This window comes from Geotrypetes seraphini, chromosome 19, assembly GCF_902459505.1.
Source record: "Geotrypetes seraphini chromosome 19, aGeoSer1.1, whole genome shotgun sequence".
NCBI lineage: Eukaryota > Metazoa > Chordata > Amphibia > Gymnophiona > Dermophiidae > Geotrypetes > Geotrypetes seraphini.
Window position 1 is genome coordinate 19,154,125 of NC_047102.1, and position 15,202 is coordinate 19,169,326.

Sequence of the window (15,202 nt, forward strand, 5' to 3'; positions counted from 1 at the left end):
GGGAATGGACCGAGTACAAGCTCCAGGTTTTCTTCCATTGCATTGTGGGATAATACAGATTTTAGGAACTGAAAGTGCAATATGGATTCATTTATGTTTAATGTATAATATAGTGTTAAGATTTGTGTTATTTAATAGTATAATATAATAGTATAATATAGTGTTAATAGTGTTATATTTAATAGTATAACATAGTGCAATATGGATTTATTTATGTTTAATGTATAATATAGTGTTAAGATTTGTGTTATTTAATTGTGTTAAAAAATACAGTATATTTAAATTTAAAAAAAAAACCCGCCTAGTTATGTTATATGTATTAAATACTTTTTGAGATAGGTAATTTGGTTAATTGTAGTGTTGGTATACCCTAAAATTTAATGGGTGCCTTAGTATTTTCATAAAAGCTATTTAGGCCATACTCGGCTGTAACCTTGAAACCTCCTCCCTGCCACTGCATTTAACTTTGTATTGATATTTTTTCAGGGAGCAGCGTTTCCAGCAACTGCTTTACAGACAAGAAGTCCGAGTGTAGCATTTCCTGGCTGGACCTCGCGCCCCTTGGCCCAAGTAACCAGGGCGCCATGTTTGAAGCCATCACATCCGCACCAAGCCGGCGACTCACCGTGAGAGACGTCTTAAGTCATGACAACATCAAAACGTCCAAAGGGGTACGGTATCAGTGTGGTCTTACTACTTGACAGCTGCAGTCGATTTGTATGGAAATAAATTTTGGTTTCGCCAGCTGCTAAATACACAATCAAAGGGATCAATTCTGAAGATAGATAAATTGAAAAAAGAAACAACTACTCTTCTTACAAAGATTCAGAGTGGCTTTCAACCATAGTAGGTACTTGAACATTATCAGACTTTTACATGTTCCATTTAGCTTCTAGAAATAGCTGCTGTCCGTAGGAAGAATAGTTCTTCGGACTAGAGCAGGGATCTCAAAGTCCCTCCTTGAGGGCCGCAATCCAGTCGGGTTTTCAGGATTTCCCCAATGAATATGCATTGAAAGCAGTGCGTGCGCATAGATCTCATGCATAGACATTGGGGGAATCCTGAAAACCCGACTGGATTCCGGCCCTCAAGGACCGGAGTTGCCCATGTTTGGTCTTGTCCAGTCGTCTCCAAAGTCCCTCCTCGAGGGCCGCAATCCAGTCGGGTTTTCAGGATTTCCCCAATGAATATGCATTGAAAGCAGTGCGTGTGCATAGATCTCATGCATAGTCATTGGGGGAATCCTGAAAACCCGACTGGATTGCGGCCCTCAAGGAGGGACTTTGAGACCCCTGGACTAGAGGAACTCCCTGTGTTTATTCTAGGTGATCAACAGATTATTCTTTTGTAAACTAGCAAAATCAGAAGGTGATCCAGAGACAGGTATGTGGAAGCCTCAAAGGGGAGAGTGTGGCGCAGTGGTTAAAGCTAGAGCCTCAGCATCCTGAGGTTGTGGGTTCAAACCCACACTGTTTCTTGTGACTCTGGGCAAGTCACTTAATCTCCCCATTGCCCCAGGTACATTAGATAGACTGTGAGCCCACCAGGACAGACAGGGAAAAATGCTTGAGTACCTGACTAAATTCATGTAAACCATGCTGAGCTCCCCTGAGAGAACGGTATAGAAAATTGAATAAAGAAACAAATAGTATATAAGCTGAAGTGTTGCAATAGGTTATGGGTTAAGTTGTACCACAAACTGCATCACAATTTTCTCCCATGGCACATGTATGTTGAGGATTCGTAGCAAGTAGATAACCAAATAAACCTCTTTATGTAAGATGGTAAAATCACAAAAGAAAACAGTAAAGCAATTAAGAGAAGGAACAGATGAGCAGCGGCATTTCTAAATGCGAGGGCAGGTGCACCAGCTTTTCACATTAAACAAGACTGGATGAGCCCAGGGACAATTGTCTCATTTCTTTATAAATGTGTCTCTTGTAGGCGCAAGCTGCTCCTGTACATGAGAAGCTAGGAGAAAGCCAAAGGGAACAATTCCAGAGGGAACGAGAGGCGCTAGAACAGCAACGCAAAGCTAAGCTGCAACAGCGGGAATGGGAGAGAAAACGTGAGGAGAAGGCTGAGCAGGAATATACCAGCACTCAGGAGCAACGCAGGTACTGTAGAAAATTGCATACTGCATGGAACAGATGGAGGGGGGGGGATACACGACAAATGGGCATTGCATACTGCATGGAACAAGATGGGGGGGTGGATCATTGCATACTGCATGGAACAAGATGGGGGGGTGGATCATTGCATACTGCATAGAACAGATGGGGGGGGGAATACCCGACAAATGGGCATTGCATACTGCATGGAACAAGATGGGGGGGGTGGATCATTGCATACTGCATGGAACAAGATGGGGGGGTGGATCATTGCATACTGCATAGAACAGATGGGGGGGGGAATACCCGACAAATGGGCATTGCATACTGCATGGAACAAGATGGGGGGGGGTGGATCATTGCATACTGCATAGAACATATGGGGGGGGAATACCTGACAAATGGGCATTGCATACTGCATGGAACAAGATGGGGGGGGGTGGATCATTGCATATTGCATAGAACAGATGGGGGGGGGAATACCCGACAAATGGCCATTGCATACTGCATGGAACAAGATGGGGGGGTGGATCATTGCATACTGCATGGAACAAGATGGGGGGGGTGGATCATTGCATACTGCATAGAACAGATGGGGGGGGAATACCCGACAACTGGAGCATTGCATACTGCATAAGTCAGATGGGGTGGGGGAAAGAGGAGCACCAACGATTGGAGTACTGCATCTAGGTGTGTACAGAAAAATAACCTCCCCCAAAAAACCAATCTCATTTGTTTAGTTTCCTGCATTGCTTATTGTTTTTACACCTTTTTTAAAAAAATTTCATATTGGGGCAATTTTGTTAACAGTGCACATTATTACCCAATAATATGCACCGTTTATCAGTAGGTGCCCTGAGTAATAGGAAAAACATTTGGGGTGTTTTTTGTCATCTCAGGTAAAAAACACCAACGGGAAATGTTAACATTTTTCACATAACATTTCAGATGAACGCATATCTCTAATGGTATAGTTGTGGGGGAGGGGAAGAGGGATCACCACCACCCAAAGCATTATAGGTCCCGCATGGACGGGGGAGGAGTCATCCAACAGCCAGAGCTTAGGACCTGCACTGAGGTCCCTTACCTGTGCAAGTGCAACCAAGATGAAATCATGAGTACTGGAGCATTTTTCAGCAGAGGTTGCAGTTATCTCAAAGTGATACGTTCCGTCACTCTGTGATCCCTCCAAAAACCAAAAAAGGAGAAAACATTGCACCAGAACCCAAGGTAAGCAAGAACCAAGCAGAGAAGGCTGTGCTTTCAAACTGAGATGTACTTTAATAGCGTGCATGTTTTTACTTTCGAAGGTTAACCATGGCATTGGTTTGCAGGCATGACTGTGCCGATTGTTTTGTGAAATAGGACCACCTAATCAACAGATTAATGGAATACCTGAAGAATCATTGGATTCCTGATGCAGGTTGTGTAAGTCGAAACACGGTCTGTGTCAGATCCTATTCTGGTTCCACTTCACATGTGTGCTCTATTAAAATGCATCTCACTTTGACGGGCGTGGCCTTCTCTAGTTGGTTCTTGCTCAGCATCCCCCTGTGATTGCAAATACTGGAAGGAAGTGGACTAACGGGCTTGAATTGGCAGCAAGAGGCTTCCTGGGTAATAACAGACACGAAGGAAAAAGGGAAGAAGAAGTCTGCAATTATTTCCTGCATCTGAGGTAGAACGCTTGTACACAACAAGGGGTTAAAGGCCTTAGCGGCCGTTCACTTAAATGTGGTAAGCAGTTGCATCCCTCCCACCTTGGAATCTACATATTGCACTTTGATTTCCACATGCAAATTTGGGCATATGCAACTTAATTGAATAAAGAGCCAATCAGTGTCAATTGGGCAGTAACAATTATCAGCATTAATTCGCAATTAGAGTTTACACGCATGTATTTTTAGGTACATTCTATAGAGGTACACATAAATTCTAATGCACGATTCTGAAAGGGGAAATGGCCATGGGAGTAGGGGCAAGTTGTGGGCATTTCAACCACTTCTATGCACTGTTACAGAGTACGAGGTCTGTTCAAAAAGTTCCAGGACTGATTTTATGTACAATCTTACAACTTATTCCATTGGGTCCCCTTCAAAGTACTCCCCTTCTCTACGTTTATACACATTTCCACATCTGGAAACAGTCCTTAAACGCATCTTCAGGAATCGCCAAAAGTTGCTGTATTAAGTTTTGCTCTATGTCTTCAATGGTGTCGAATTGCTTTCCTTTCAACGTGGATTTAAATTTAGGAAACATGAAGAAGTTGGCAAGGGCCAAGCCAGGAGAGTAAGGTGGCTGGGGAAGAACCGTCATCGCGTTTTTGCGCAAAATTCGTGAATTTGATGCATTCAAAACACCCTCCACGACTCATGACATGCTCCCCATAAGCCACGTTCAACATTTCATATGTTTCTGTAGCGGTCTTACTCAATTTAAAACAGAACTTCATGCCGCAGCGCTGCTCGTTGAGTTCACACAATGAAAAAATAGCTGATCACAACAACACACTTTCACAAAAACTGCTATCAACAAACGGAAAAAAGGAGGTTATTTGTGAGGTTTTCAAGCTACTAAATGCTGCCTAGCACGTCTCAAAAGAAGTTCCCGTTGATGCGCAATTCAAACTGATCTAGAACTTTTTGAACAGACCTCGTACTTCTGATCCGTGTAAATCCCCCACCTAAAACTTTGCCACTGATCTTGGTGCTAAGTGTATTCTATAAAAGGCACCCAACTCGGAGCATCATTTAAAGAATGTGCTTGGTGTATTCTATAAAAGGCACCCAACTCGGAACATCATTTACAGAATGTGCTTGGTGTATTCTATAAAAGGCACCCAACTCGGAACATCATTTACAGAATGTGCTTGGTGTATTCTATTAAAGGCACCCAACTCGGAGCATCATTTACAGAATGTGCTTGGTGTATTCTATAAAAGGCACCCAACTCGGAGCATCATTTACAGAATGTGCTTGGTGTATTCTATAAAAGGCACCCAACTCGGAGCATCATTTACAGAATGTGCTTGGTGTATTCTATAAAAGGCACCCAACTCGGAGCATCATTTACAGAATGTGCTTGGTGTATATTTTTTCTGTGCCACATATAGAATTTACCTCTTAACGTATAAATTAGCAAGTACTGTGTAAGTACTGTGCACAAGCACAGTAACTATTTCCAGTCACTAATTTACTTATTAGGACTTTTTGAAAATATTCACCCAAAATGGTGTATAACATATATAATATGGACAGGTAATAAATAATTATAAAAGTAAAATATTCAAACAACAGTACATATCATGGCATAGTATGTTATAATGTCAACAAAATAATAAAATATCTTAATAAACAGCATTGGGGAAAAACAGAGGTACAACATAAAGACAAATACTACTATCCAACTTGAAAAGAGGAGACTGAGAAGGGACATGATCGAAACCTTCAAGATAATGAAGGGAATAGACTTAGTAGATAAGGACAGGTTGTTCACCCTCTCCAAGGTAGGGAGAACGAGAGGGCACTCTCTAAAGTTAAAAGGGGGTAGATTCTGTACAAACGTAAGGAAGTTCTTCACCCAGAGAGTGGTGGAAAACTGGAACGCTCTTCTGGAGTCTGTCGTAGGGGAAACACCCTCCAGGGATTCAAGACAAAGTTAGGCAAGTTCCTGCTGAACCAGAATGTACGCAGGTAAGGCTAGTCTCAGTTAGGGCACTGGTCTTTGACCTAAGGGCCGCCGCGTGAGCAGACTGCTGGGCACGATGGACCACGGGTCTGACCCAGCAGTGGCAATTCTTATATTCTTATTATTGCATATTGTGTTGGCACACTATGCCGTACCTTATATTGTTATTTATATTTTCTTTCTGCTAAAATTGTCTATTGCCTAGGTCTGGATTATTCTTGCCTTACTGGCAGTCCCCAGGTTAAGAACGAGTTACGTTTTTAAAGCTGTTCTTAAGTCGGATTCGTACGTAACTTGGAACTTGTAGATTTTAAGATTCTTGCTGCTTACCTCTGCTCCCAGCTGACAAAAGGGCCACCTGTCCCTACCATCTAAGATACAGCATGTACAACCACACACTCTTCTTAATGTGGCCATGCATCAGTCCTGAATCTGCTGCAGGAGAAGGGTAGGAGTCTAGGCCACTGGAAATACTGCTTGGTGACATCAAATGAAGTGCATACGCGTTCTTAAGTACGAGTCGTACTTAAGTCAGGTGTCTGTAACTCTGGGACAGCCTGTACATGGCCTTGAGTGAGTGCCTTCAAAAAGGTGGTAAATAATTGTGAATAGTCAATGTGAAGTAAAAAAATTTTCAGTAACACAGGATAGGCAATAATTACCGTGCCTTTGTGCTTACTTCACCTTAACTGTTAAAGTGCAAAAACATACCACCTTTTCGTAAAAGGGTTCCTTAGTCATGGGCAAACAGCAGGCAAGGTGGGATTCTCAACCCAGTCCAGTTTTCAGGATATCCCCAATGAATATGCATGAGCTAGATTTGCATATATTGAAGGCAGTGCATGCAACTCTAGCTCTTATATGTTCACAGGTGTGTCCCAAGACTGGGCTGAGAAATCCTGCCGTATAGAATGAAGTTTCTCAGTGATGTGCACTCAAAAGCAAGAGGCTAAACTCTCCAACCTTCAGTAAATCTAGGGCTTTTTTTCAGGAAGACGATGTCACAACACCTGCAGAAGGAGGAAAAGAAGATCAAAGAGAGAGCAGAAAAGGAAGACCGCACGCTGAAAGCAAAGCAGCTGGCGCAGCTCCGAAGAAGCCTTCAGAGGCAGACGGTGGCACGAGAGGACAAGGAGAAGGAGAAGCACAGGCAGGCTCACCTGCAGCGTGTCCGACAGAAGCTGGACGAGAAGGAGTTTCACAAACACACAGCGGAGGAGACGAAGGAAAGGCACGCTCAGGTATGTTTGTGATTCGCATGCACACAGGACTGCCAAATCCAAGCACGAATCCTGCTCTAAATGTTGACACGTATACGAAGGGTTTTCTCTTTATTTTCTGGGACAGCACTTTCTGAATTTATAGCCAGAGGGTCTGCATAGTTCTGCTTTCCGGGATGTGCGTGCAGTTTGTTTATGTACAGAACTGTCAAGTCGCCCGGCTCTAAGACTGACATTTTAGACCAGTTCTGGCTTGCACTAAGGTTTAATAAAAGGGCCCCTTAGTTCAGTAATTGACTTACTGTGTTATCGTTCAGTTTGTACACATCAAATCAATTTACTATGCACTAGAAACTAACTGGGGGGGGGGGGGAACACATGATTAGGAAACATCTGTGAAATAAGATGTGTGGTTGCCATGTTAGCCCACTTTTAAAGGTAATAAATAGAAATAAATTAGGAATGATACCTTTATTTTCTCTGGTTTTATTTGTATTTATTACCTAAAATTGGGGCTCTACTAACCCCCTCTTTTACTAAGGTGCGCTATGATTTTTTTTAGTGCACGCTAAACGCCAATGCATGTTATCCTAGGGACGCATTAGCATGTATTGATTTAGCGTGTGCTAAAACGCTTAGCACACCTTAGTAAAGAGGGCCTAAATATTTGTATTCGGCTGAATCATGATTTAAACTTCCATACGAATAATCAGAGGCTCGCCTATGCTAAATCCTACTGAAACAAACACCTGAACTCTGATTCCATGGGGCTTCTTTTATTATTTGATATGTTAAAGCTCAATGCCCACTATTTGTATTCGGCTGAACAATATTTCATTATTCGCATTCAGCCAAATAGTAAAATCTGCTATTCGTTGCAGCTCTAAATGAAAACTAACCACAATTGCTCTTACCTGTGCACACCCCTAGCAATGACGAGAGTGATAGGTTAGTCCAGTGTATCCCAAACTGTGTGCCACAGCAGATTCGAGGTGTGCCCCGATGAGATGCCAGTAAGGAGGAGAGGTGCCAGGGCAGGATGACTGCTTACAAGACATACCTCTCACAGCGAGAGTCACGTCCTCTAGGCAAGTGGTTCCCAACCCTGTCCTGGAGGCCCACCAGGTCAATCGGGTTTTCAGGCTCGCCCTAATGAATTTGCATGAGAGAGATTTGCATATAATGGAAGTGGCGGGCATGCAAATCTGCTCCATGCATATTCATTAGGGCTAGCCTGAAAACCCGATTGGCCTGGTGGTCCTCCAGGACAGGGTTGGGAACCACTGCTCTAGACAGTCAGCTAGCGCCAATTCTTCTCCTCTCCGGCAACTCTGCTTCTCTCCCCGCACCTCCCCTCCTCCAGGATCCCCCCACCGAAGTGACGGGTACAGGGCTGCAGCCAGATGGGCCTCCGTGCGTGCATGGACGTTGACGTGATGACGGCACGCATGCGCATGGCACTTCTGGGTGCCTTCCGGCCAGGACACTGGGTTTAGTGTGCCTTCCAGCCGAAAGGTTTGCAGAACACTGGGTTAGTCATACTTCCTTTCCTTATAGGGCTAGTGATAGCAGTCGTACGTGGCACCAAGTCACACTGCACAAATTATAAATTGAGTGTGATTAATCCATACAGCCCCAATGTGCATCAATTCTGTTCTAGGTCCTATGGCTAGAGAATGACATGGGGACAGGTACATTACATTAGTGACTTCTATTCCGCCTGTACCTTGCAGTTCAAGACGGATTACAAAAGAGCTAACTGGACATTTCCAGGATAGTTACAATTTTTTGGTTACAAGTGAGATAAGAATGCTGGATATTTCTAGGAGATATTGCGAATTTGATAACAAATAAGTATTGGACTTTTCTAGGCAATATTACAAATAGGATAACAACTAAGAAAGCTGGACATTTCCAGGAGCTTTACATTTTAGGGAACTGTATTCTTGGTTGATATTTAGAATAGGAAAAAATTACCAGAGAAGTGGAGGCTTTCAGAAAGGGAATTTACTGGGGAGGTGAGGGAGGGGGTGGGAGTTAAGGTGTCTGAACATATTTCTTGAATAGCAGGGTTTTGACCTCTCTTCGAAATGATTTGAGGTCGCTCATTGTTGTCAGCAGGTTGGAAATGGAGTGGTCGAGTTTTGCTGCTTGCGTCGCAAGTAGGTTGTCAAACATCGTCTTGCCTTTGAGTGGAGGGTAGGTAAATGGGGTCAGAGTTCTTCTTTGTCTAGTAGTGAGGATCTGATTTAGGCGGTTGTTTAGGTAGGAGGGGGCAGAGCCATTTAATGCTTTGAATAGTAGGCAGTAAAGTTTGAATTGAATTCGTGCTTGTATTGGTAACCAGTGTGAGTCTAGGTAAGCAGTGGTGATGTGGTCATATTTTCTTAGCGAGTAGATCAATCTGAGAGCTGTGTTTGTACAGTCTGTAGTTGTTTTAGCATGTTGGCAGGGCATGGCAGATGGAGGGAGTTGCAATAGTCCAGTAGACCCAAGACTAGGGATTGGACAATGAGCCTATATTGTTCTTTTTTTTTTTTAGTTCATTAATTTTATTGAATATTATAAGTAATATACAGAAAGCAGTTCAAATACATAAAAATTGAATAAGAAATAGTGATTTAGAAACAAAAGAAACCATAATTGCTGTTATTTGCATATAGTAGATTAGTAAGAAGAATTCAGAGTATTTGAAACTGCTAAGAAAAGAAATAGAAAGGATAGAAAAGCAGAGAAGATGAATTGAAATAAAAAAGAAAAAAGAGAGATAAAGAAAGAGAGAGAGAAAGAGAGAGGGGCAGAAGTGTCTACAAGGCAGAATGAACATATGAATCTAAGAATGACCAAGGTGATTTATTTCGCACCAAATTTGTAGATAAACGAGATATCGTGTTCTTTTCATATGCATATGATTCGAATTTGTGGTACATGCTTAAGGAGTTCCACCAAAAGGTGTAGTCTAGTAGTGTGGGTGACTTCCAATTTTTCAAAATGTGCATAAGAGCTGTCACAATCATGGTGTCAATAAGTTTAGGAGGACAGTTTGATAGTGCGAAACAAGGGTGTTGAGAACGAAGGATTATAATGTCTATGGAAATAGCTTCTGAACATTTGGTAATAGATTTTATGGTGTCCCAGATACGAGTCCAAAAGGAATGAACCATAGTGCAGTGAAGAAGCATGTGATCAAGAGTTCCAGGCTCTTTCAAACAGTTCCAACAGGTAGGGTCTTGTTTCAGTTTCGCTTTCCACATTCGAAATGGAGTCCATACTGCATTCCACATAACAAAGAACATTGATTGCGAAACTCTTGAGGATAATAGAGGGCGATTTGTAGATGACCAGAAGAGTTCCCAATCTATTTCAGAAAGCGTGGTCTTTAGGATAGAGCCCCAATGGTTCATGGATTGAGGTGTAAAGGTGAAGGTGTGATCTCTTAAGATGCTATAAAAAAGAGATATCGCCCTACCTTTCAGTAAAGCCAAAGTAGACCAGTGACGAATAGTTTGTTGAGAGGTCATAAAGTCAGGGCGCATTTGTACATTAGCTAGTATTTCAGTAAGCGTAAGCCATTGGGGATATATAGAGGATGGGAGTGAGTTTACAGAACAAAAAGTATCAAATGGGATAAATGAAGTGGAGGAGATCAATTGATGAACAAACCACACCCCTGCCCGTTGCCACCTCTTCCATGAAAGGGATCTACCCTTATTTTGAATTTTAGAATTATTCCAAAGGGACATAAGTGGGCCTTCAGCAACAGAGATCTCAGCCGCTGCATCTAATAGTTGAAAAGCATGTTGCGTTGCACTCAACAAAGAATATTTTCTCAAGTGTCTAGGTATCGACACTGTAAGGAAGCAAGAGATGTGTAGTGGTGCACATAAAAAGCATTCCATTTCAAACCATGCTGGTTTATCCTGTGGATATGAGTCAACAATCCAGTGAGCTCCGTATTTGGCTAAGGAGGCGATGTAGTAATAATAAAAATCAGGTAAATTTAAGCCACCATTAATCTTAGAGGCCTTCAGCTTGGCGAGAGCAATACGAGGTTTTTTCTTGTTCCAAATAAATTCAGTAATTTTCATATTAAGCCAATGAAAGAATGATTTATGGCAGAGAAGGGGAAGCATAGATAGAGTATAATTAATTTGTGGGGCTAAGGTCATTTTAATAGAGGCTATTCTACCCCACCAGGACAAATAAAGCGGGGACCAACGAGATGTAGTACTTGAAACTAAGTTTTTGATTTTAGATATATTGAGATCCTGAGCAAGTAATGGGTCTTTATGTATTAAAATCCCTAAATATTTTACAGCTCCCTGTGACCATGGAAAAGGAAAATGAGCTAGATCTGAGGAGGAAATGTGATCATTTAGCGGAAAAATCTCTGATTTCTCCCAATTAACAGAATATCCAGATATTTGAGAGTATTGAGATACGATGTGGATAAAATGAGGTAAAGAGATAAGAGGATTTTTTAGAAAGAGAAGAATATCGTCAGCGTAAGCTGCTAGTTTAATCTCTCGATTGGACGACGGAATACCTTTAATTAAGGAACATTGTCTGATAGCTGTCAATAGAGGTTCCAATGCTAAATCAAATAATAATGGTGAAAGAGGACAGCCTTGACGGGTACCTCTATGGAGGGAAAATCTATTAGAGAGAGAGTTGTTAATCAAGATACGAGCCGTGGGTTGTCTGTATAATGTTTCTATCCAGTCTGTAAAGAAAGAACCAAAGTTGTACCATTTCAGAACTCGGAATAAGAAAGGCCACTCCACTCGGTCAAAGGCCTTCTCGGCATCAATGGCTAGACCAATCACTGGATCCGACATTGATTTGGCGTGAGCATTGATATGATGAAATAAACGAAGATTATCCCCAATGTATCTATATTTGATGAATCCAGTTTGATCTCCATGTACGAGAGATGGGATCTTAGTGCAAGTAATTTAGCCATAATTTTGTAATCCAAATTAAGAAGAGAGATAGGACGAAAATTTTTAACCAGAGTAACATCTTTGTCTGGCTTGGGAATAACTACAATCGTGGCCTCAGCGAAATTAAATTGTTTGTCCGGAGTGGAGTGAAGGAAATCATAATATGCAAGGAGTTGAGCAGTCAATAGGGTTCGAAAGCATTTGAAAAACTCATTTGTAAAGCCATCCGGGCCCGGAGCTTTCCCGGTGGGTAGAGAGGTTATAGCATTTTCAATCTCAGATATAGTTATAGGAGCATCCAGTTTTGCTTTAATAGATTCCGATATAGTTGGATGAGCTAGTGAGGATAGAAATGAGTCTAAATCCATTTCAGAGGCTGAAAAATCAGATTGATATAAGGTAGTATAAAATTTTTCAAATTGGGAAGAAATCAGAGATCTGGTTCTGGCTAATTGTCCTGATGAATCTTGAACAGCTGAGATGTGCAAGCATTTTGATTTAGTTTTGAGATATCTAGCCAAAGGGCGACCCATAAGATTATCTCCCATATAGTGACCAGAGTTGGAAATGAAAATGTCACGACGGGCCGTACATGAGATTAGAGTATTGTATTCATATTTTAAGTTTTGAATACGTTGGAGCATGGATTGATCTTGTAGATGGTTGGACATATGTTGTAGTTCTAAATTTTTAATAGAGGTTTCCAGTTCTTTTTCTTTTTGGATGGATTGTTTTTTTTTCCAGGAAGCAAGTTTGATCAATTCACCTCTGAGAGAAGCTTTGTAAGCTTCCCAAATAATAGAAGGACAAATTTCTGGATCTTTGGTGTTGATTTCAAAAAATTCCGTAGTAAAAGATTTGATTTTTTCTACTATTACCTCATCTAAAAGCAGAGTATTGTTAAGTCGCCAAGAGGGAGATTCTTTATGTGGGGCAGAAATAGATAAATGTAATGAAATAGCTGCATGATCTGTAAGAGTTATTGGGTGTATGAAAGTATTTGTCACGTCTTGAATGAGAGAGGAGGAGAGAAGGAAGAAATCAATTCTCGAGTAGGTATTATGTGGTGGTGAAAAGTGTGAATATTCTCTACCTTTGGGATACAGTAAACGCCATGGATCTACAAGAGAAAAGGCTTCTTTTAAAGCATGTAGAGCTGCAAAAGATTTAGATTTTGAGGGTTTACAAGAGGATGATCGATCTATATAGATATCTTGAATTTGATTAAAATCTCCGCCCAATATTCGAGAACAAGAGTCATATTCAACTAACGCCAGCTGAAGGTCTTTGAAAAAATCCGGATGATCCAAAACAGGAGCGTAAATATTAAGGAACACAAAATCCACGGAGTGCAACGCAGCATGTACCAGACACCACCTTCCATCAGAGTCTGTTTTAACAGAGTGAATGATAGGGGATAGTTTATCACTGAAAAGTATTGATATTCCATTTTTCTTTCTCTGAGTCGCAGGGGAATACAAATGAGTGGAATATCCCTTCAAATCAAATTTAGAAGCGGCAGCAGGTGGGAGATGGGTTTCCTGTAAATAGATCACATCGGGATGTTTATTTAACATATAATTAGTTATCTTCTTCCTTTTAATAGGATGATTCAAACCATTCATGCCTATATTGTTCTATATCGAAGAATTTTCTTATTTTACGTAGATTTCTCATGGTTAAAAAAGCTTTCTGGGTTGTCTTATTGATTTGGGCCTGCAGGATGGGGACAGGGACAAACTTTGCCCCCGAGCCATTCTCTAAAAACTTGAGACTAATATCAATAAGTAAAAACTTAACGCATATTGGACAACTGGCAACTTAATTCAATGATTTAAAAAAAACAAACAATTGTGGAAGCTGCTTTTGGATTTCAGTGAGCTACTGTTAAGCGACATCATTTGTGTCTTGTCTGCCATGTGCCCAACTGCTCAAGTATCTTACTGTTACTGCAACAGATTCATCCATTGTTGGTGGCATCAAAGAACATTCCTAGCATCTAATAGACACTTATTGTCCTGTTCATCCACTACCCAGTTTAGATTCTCTTCTACATCCATGTCTGAAAGACAATCTAATTACCTTCCCAGATGATGTAAAAACATAAGCAACGGAATCTTTGGGAAGGTTGTTCCAAAACCAGATAGAACTGGAAGGATCTCTATTTCTGATTTATAAACAGTTGTGCAGAATATTGTCCCTTTTTATACTTTAATAAAAATATTTAAATATAAAATCATAAGTGTTCGAGGTTTGTGCAAATGAGGAGAGAGACCGTGGGGATGGGAACTGTGTCTGCAGGGACAGCACCCACAGGTAACGAGTGGGAACAAGCTTTAGCCCCATGTCATTCTCTACCTGTGGCTGCCCCGATCAGCAACATTTGAGCCGTTAAAGATAAACTTTAATGCTGATGAGGCAGCTACTCCTTTTAACACAGATCTGCATGCTCCTTTTTTTCCCCCAGGAGGCCAGAAGAAAACGTGTGGATACCCACTACAAACTGCTGGCTGAAAAGCTGCATGAGACAGAAAGACAGGCACAGACCAGAAGTGGCAGGCAAAGAATGAGAGCAAGGGTTCGATCGATGTAATGTAATCTCACCTTTCTTCTGCATGGCCTAATCCTCTCTGGCATTCAGAGCAGGTACCCGACACTCATTTGAGATGGCTGACCACAATCTGAGTTACTAGTGGATAACTCCTCAGCCGATTCTGCTTCATTACTGTACCTGGAGGAAGCATTCAGTTTTATGCTGCAGGAGCACACCAGTTAGAGTCTAAGTCATTCCACTTATGCAAAATTGAAAGAGCTAATACAAAATTCAACCAATAAAGCCTTACAACTTGCTAAAAACTAGCCTAGTTGTGCTGAAATCTTTGCTTTTAAAAACTTACCCAGTTATAAAAATTGAAATGACAAATAAACTGGAGTTCCAAATGTTATCTGCAGCCGTACAAGTCACATTCTAACAAGTTCCATTATCGGAAAGTCATGCTTTAAAATTCAGCCCACGAGTAGGACCACAGAGAGAGGATGAGGTCAGGTTAATCTAAAGACCCCACAGTGGTACCTCAGGAGCTCTCATTCCCTTCAGCTGCAGGTACTCCATTTCTGTAATATGGCTGTACTCTTTTTGTGCACGAGTCATCAGTGCATGTGTCCAGTTATATATATAAAAAAAAAAAAGTCACATTTCGCTGATTCTATTTCAAATACATCCTTCTCCAAGATGACACAT

General features: G+C 41.3%; 1 protein-coding gene across 5 annotated transcripts in view; it reads left to right on the plus strand.

The window, feature by feature from the left end:
* C19H11orf16 (chromosome 19 C11orf16 homolog) overlaps positions 1-15,150 on the plus strand; it is a 36,006-nt gene extending 20,856 nt beyond the window's left edge. For all 5 annotated transcript variants that reach the window (XM_033928403.1, XM_033928400.1, XM_033928402.1 and 2 more), the window contains 4 exons: positions 487-671; positions 1,945-2,117; positions 6,790-7,039; positions 14,429-15,150. In XM_033928403.1, the coding sequence (XP_033784294.1) occupies positions 487-671; positions 1,945-2,117; positions 6,790-7,039; positions 14,429-14,554 (734 nt within the window). In that variant the 3' untranslated portion in view covers positions 14,555-15,150. The remainder of the gene's footprint in view (positions 1-486; positions 672-1,944; positions 2,118-6,789; positions 7,040-14,428) is intronic.
* The last annotated feature ends 52 nt before the right edge of the window (positions 15,151-15,202 follow it).